General features: G+C 40.7%; 1 protein-coding gene across 1 annotated transcript in view; it reads right to left on the reverse strand.

Moving 5' to 3' along the window:
* The window catches only part of LOC125047125, a 480-nt gene extending 157 nt beyond the window's left edge, over positions 1–323 (reverse strand). The window contains exon 1 of the mRNA XM_047645237.1: positions 1–323. This exon is cut by the window's left edge and continues 157 nt beyond it. Within this exon, the coding sequence (XP_047501193.1) occupies positions 1–323 (323 nt within the window).
* Positions 324–6,155: the final 5,832 nt, after the last annotated feature.

Raw genomic sequence — 6,155 nt, forward strand, 5'->3', positions numbered from 1 at the left:
AGATTTCCAAACGATCGCAACCTGCTCTCCCTGATCCTTTCTATAATGTTACATACTTTTAGTTCTTTCCGGATGTCCTCGCCCCTTTTCCGGTCGCGTAGCGTAACGCCCATAATCCTTCGCAGCATCCACATATCTTTTGTTACGAGCAATCTTTCTTCCTTCTTCGTCAACGCACACGTTTCCAGGCCATACAATATGACTGGTCTTACCACTGTTTCGTACAACTTGACTTTTATCTTTCTTGGCATCCGTTTGTCCCAGGCCGCTTTAAGTCTAGCCCTGATAGATGGTTCTGAACCACCTCCCTCGCTCATCAACATACCCAGATATTTAAACTCACTAACCTGCTTCAGAACTGTGATGCTTCGGTTGTCCGTGATGTTGACTCCTGTCTTATTTCTACTGCTCACCAATACTTCAGCTTTCTTGATGTTGACTTTTAATCCTTTTTTCGTTATGCCTTCATGTCAGGCCTCCCATTTCTCTTGAAGCTCCTCTTCACTCTCTGCCATCAGCACCAAAGTATCGGTAAACAGAATTTCCCACGGCACTCCAGCTCTCCACAGGTCACTGATCACATCCAGCACACTAATAAACAGGAACGGACTAAGTGCAGATCCTTAATGTAAGCCGACATCAATGATGAACTCTTCCATTTCTCCATGTGGTATTCTCACTACTGTCCTAGCATTGTAGTACGTTGCCTTCACCAGCCTGATCAGTTTCTCTGGTACATTTCTTTTCCTCAAACACAATACACCAGCTCTCTTGGAATCCGGTCATAAGCCTTTTCCAGGTCGACAAAACAGAAAAACAGGTCTTTCTTCCCCTCCCAATATTTCTCTTGCAGTTGCTTTACTATGAAGATTGCATCGGTTGTTCCCCTTCCTTGCACGAATCCCATCTGCATGTTATCAATTTCGACAATTTCTCTCAGCATTTGGTCCAAAACCCTTTCCACTGTTTTTATAATCTGTTCCAATAGCTTAATTCCTCTGAAATTTCCGCAGTTCATTGGATCGCCCTTCTGTTTGTAAATTGGCACTATTATACTTTTCTCCCAGTCCTCCGGCATCTCTTATTTCTCCCACATACTTTACAGAATGGAATTTTAACACCTTCGTCCAATTACTCCTGAGCAACCCGCAGCTTTTCCTGACTTCATGCTGTTAATTGCCTTTCTCACTTCCTCCTTACTGACATTCTGTACTGGACCTTCCGTTGGCGCAACTGATGGTAAATCTTCCCGTTCATTCTCGACATTCAGAAAAGTGTTAAAATACTCGCGCCATCGATTCCCCACCTCCACTTCAACCATTAGCATTTGCCCTTGTTGATCTTTTATGTATTTTAGATCTCCTACATCTTGCTTAGTTCTTGCCCATTCTAACCATTCCGTAATTGATATTGTTTATTCCATAATTGATTATTGTTATGCTCGGTTGTTCCCATATATATTAATGTTTATTTTTGGCAAATTCATAATATTATCGATTTCGTTCTTTTTATATGGTCTGCCTATTAGTAATTACTTCATTACTACTTGCGTAGTCAGTTATATTCTGTGAATACGTATACACCATTGTGCTTCTTGTAATATCACTATTTCTCGTGTACTTATACCGCGCGAATTCATACATATATTGGAGTACCTGGTCTAACCGCTAACCCACATACTTGACCACTCTGCACTGCTTTCACTCTGGGATTATGAATTGTTTTAGTGCCATCCCGATGACATATCTGAACTCAACTCGCTTTCATGACATAAATTCGAAGTCCAATATTTCACACTCAGTTATGCTGGAATTTATGCTTCTTTGGGTTTAGGTTAATGTCACAACTGCGAGATTACTCTGGACCGTCGGCGGTGTTTACCTCACTCTGGGCGGCGGGCTCAGGCCTCTCGCGATTGGCTCGCTCACCGTGTTGGGGAACGAGGGTATCGGCCTAAACATCGGCGGGACACATAAAAGGAGCACCTGTCAGAAATTCAGCAGTTGTCCCGTGACTTTGACGTGTGTACTTCTTTCCGCCATGTGACCTCGCCTGCTCCGCTGGATCCTTCTCCTGTCTGTTTGTACATATCCTGTGTTTGTAGTGTAATTAGTGCCCTTTAGCATTAAACCTTATGTATGTTTTCCTCTGGTGTGTTTCCGTTGACCTGACCGCTCTGATTCCTTAAAACGAACCCTGACAGTTAATATGAAACGTACCTAACTGATGGTAATCTCTCCATTTGCAAATAATGGCAACGCATTGCAGACACCGTGGTTTATAAAGGCTTACATAGTTATTATCACCGTTAATTTAAGTTAATTTTAAGCCCGACTCATGGCCGTAAACAAAGGAATCCTGAGCCCGCTGCACCGAGAATTTTACACACAATTTGCACACACGATGGACGCGCCCGAGACGTGCACGGTTAAGTTCAGGCCCAGGTGCCTTATATATATATATATATATATATATATATATATATATATATATATATATATATATATATATATTTGTGTATGTTTGTGTGTGGAGGAAGGAAGCAGGCACAATATGAAATGAAACTGAAGCGAACTGTTCCGAACTCGTCAAGAGTTCCCAACTGAAATAGATCAATATCGGTTATTTGTTTGCCTGATGGGGAACTCTTGACGAGTCAAAAGTTGACGTTACGAGTCAGTTTAATTTCTTATTGTGGCTGTTTTCCTTTTATCTTCGTATACATGTTACTGTGTTCGTGTTTGTTTGTGTGTGTGTGTGTGTGTGTGCGTGTATGTGTGTGTGTGTGTGTGTGTGTGTGTGTGTGTGTGTGGGTGGGTGTGCGTGTGCGTCCGTGTGCGCTTGCGAGTGCGTGTGCGTGTGCGTGTGCGTCCGTGTGCGCTTGCGAGTGCGTGTGCGTGTCGAGTATTTATCCCTATCACTGACTCTCAGTATTTGTTTATTCTATGTTCTATGAATACAGTAAAATTCGTCCTTAGCTGTAAATTAATATATCAGATAGAGGTATTAATTTTTGTAATGTAAAATAGATAAGTTAGCCATCTCACCTATTAGCATTTTCTGTGTTTCGCAATTACAAGAAATGAACATAACGAGGGGAACCAAAGTAAATTTATTTTTTGATAGAAAGTTTCTAAACACGTATTCTAGTTATATTCCGGGATATAATTTCAAAACGTCATGCATTTATATATACGTGTGTATTTTTGTTATATTTGGAGGAGACGCCCACACCGATTTTCCGAGGACTGATATATTTTTTCCATTAGATTTCATCATGTTTCGAACGAATCTAGCCCTCATTTCCTTCGCAAAAGAAGCACAGCTACGATATCGGTCCCGATAGCTGGGGAGGGCATGATACATATCAGGGAATTTAGGGGGGGGGATTTCGAGGAATATCGGTAATACACGGGAGAGAACAATATATCCATCCACTTCCAGGTTATATAGGGGGTTTCGCCTCCTTAAACCTCCTTTAGCGTAATAGTCATCACCACACCCGACACACTGCCTAGCTATGATGGAACTGATTTGAATTTCCACCGCCTTCTTCTAGGCCCAGCTTCTATTGTCACGTGATCTATTTCACATCATCTAATTGGCTCATTTGATTTCCCTCGCTTACGTCATGCGCTATAAATCCATCCGACTTTCCGTCGCTTTCAGAGATTTTTGGTCATTTTGACGAGACGCTCTAGGCGTAAGGTAGGTACGTTTCCCGGATTTTACACCTTTATTACCGTTATTATCAATTTGCAAAGAAATTGCTATAGAAGAAAACTCTTATGGAACGATGTGTTATATTACTTGGTAAGCTCAGATTCTTTTACTTAGGTTGTGAGGTGTCTCTTTCAATAATACCGTATTTATTTTTACTTATACACAAAGGATCATATTGAAATACTTTAGTGTTACTGAAGATTTATACTATTATATAAGTGCATGACGAAATGCAGGCAACTTCCAGTTTTAACCAGCCTCGGACTTTGAAACATTTTTTAATGGAATATTCCTTTGTTGTTTACCGCATTTGACTCGTTGACGAGTGACGCAACTTGTATTTACCGACGGCTAGATTAATAAAATATGTGTCGTCGGCTTCGCACTGTATTTCTGGGAAGAATTGGCGTGATTTACACACAGCAAAACAACAAAAACACGTTTTTGCTGAAACTCTACGGAGACTGGAGGCATATTTCACCCATACAATCAAATTTATATCATGGAATATGCGTAGTATAAAGCCTAGGCTGAATGACCTAGAGTTTTATATCCGTAAATATAATACTGATGTTATTTGCGTGCAAGAACCTTTTGCTGCTGCTGCTAAGATGAAAATAGCACCTGCAATTCAGGGATACTATTCATATGTGAATACAGCCATGACTGGATTGTTGACATATGTGAAGGTAGCACTGCCACATAAGTTAGTTAAAAAATCCGAGAACACTGATGTTCATTTCATCATTTAAAAATTCAGACTGCCACTGGCTATTTTTCACTGTATAATGTATATGCCAGATACTCCAAATTTCTGGCTAGTTCTCTCCCCAATTTTCACAACCAAAGCACGTTATGTATGGGCGACTTCAATGCAAGGCATCCACACTTTGGAGACAACCAACGTAATAGTAATGGGGAAGAATTCAAACATTTTATCAATAGTAGATCACTGACAGTATATGACACAGAAGCAGAGACTCATTTGGGAGGTGGCAGATTAGACTATGTATTTGGCAAAAATTTAGTTCATGGTAATGTCTGTACTTCACTGGTGCGAGAGTTAGTTAGTGACCACTTTGCAATACGAACAGATTATACTGTAGACACCAATTCAGCCACTAGATCACCTAGGCTCCGAATAATTATCCCACCGGGCCTGGAACATCACTTCAAGGCACGGGTCTATGACTGGTATAACACCTATGAAGTAACATCTGTTGAGAAATTTTCTCAGGATCTAATCAAAGTTGTCACTGACTACTATGACACTTGGGTCTGTTCAAGAAAACTCTCAAAGAAAAAGAGGCCCCAGACCTCCCATGCACCGAGGTGGATCAATGACCCAATTCTGGCAAAGGAATATATACGGGTTCAGGAGCTTGCTAATTGCTATAAAGATAATAAGACGACAGATAATCTTCTGCAGTTTATGAAAGCCACCAAGGAATTCAGAGATTTAAAAACTCAGATTCGTAGTAAATACTGGGAACAATTTCTGCAAAGTATCAATAGTCAAACTTCTATAGCTGACGTATGGAGAAAAATTAATAGACTGACAGGTAAAGCCCTCACAACACCGCAGTTCCACAGTCCACAGGAACAGGCTAATATGCTGCTAGAGCAGTGGGCAGAAAATTCTCAAGTACACTCACTTCCACAAGGGATAAAAAATCAGCTCAACAAGTCGAAAATAGATAGAAATTTCAATATAGCAATAGCATGTGCTGCTATTGACCCCTCCGACTTTGTCGAAATAACCGAGTGGGAGCTAAGCAATGCCCTTCTGAAAGGTAAGGCAACCGCCCTTGGCGAGGACGGCATTACTTACAGCGTCCTGTTAATGATTCAGAGTTCATTAGAAACCTGAAGAAAAGGCTGTGGGAGCGACTGAAGCCACTTAAGACACTTGTCGGCAAAGACCATGGTATTAATGTCAATATTGCGAGAATCTTTTACTTGTCATACATAAGGTCGGTCATAGATTACCATGCGTTGCACCTAGTATTGTTCAAGGAATCAGAGTTGACTAGTCTAGAAAGTGTCCAAAATGAAGCCATGAGGATCATTCTTGGTGCCCCTAGAACAACAAGGATTGTGAATATGAGAACAGAACTTAATTTGCCTTCTGTTTATGAAAGAATATTATACATAAATACCACATTTAGTGTCAAATCAATTAGAGAACCCCTCCATTGTACAGAGTTCCAAAGACAACTAAAACACAAAATAGAAGAGCTAACTTTGAATAACAACACCGATTCATACTCAAATTCATGGTTACAAGTGACGTGTAAACACTTAGCTCAGCTGAACATTCCCATAACTAAGACCCTACATGGACGTTCTGTACCACCGTGGAAAATGTCGGACCTAAGTGTATATTATACGACTGCCCCCAAAAAAGACAGTGCCCCCCCTGCTATACTTAA

This window comes from Penaeus chinensis, chromosome 40, assembly GCF_019202785.1.
Source record: "Penaeus chinensis breed Huanghai No. 1 chromosome 40, ASM1920278v2, whole genome shotgun sequence".
Classification (NCBI taxonomy): domain Eukaryota; kingdom Metazoa; phylum Arthropoda; class Malacostraca; order Decapoda; family Penaeidae; genus Penaeus; species Penaeus chinensis.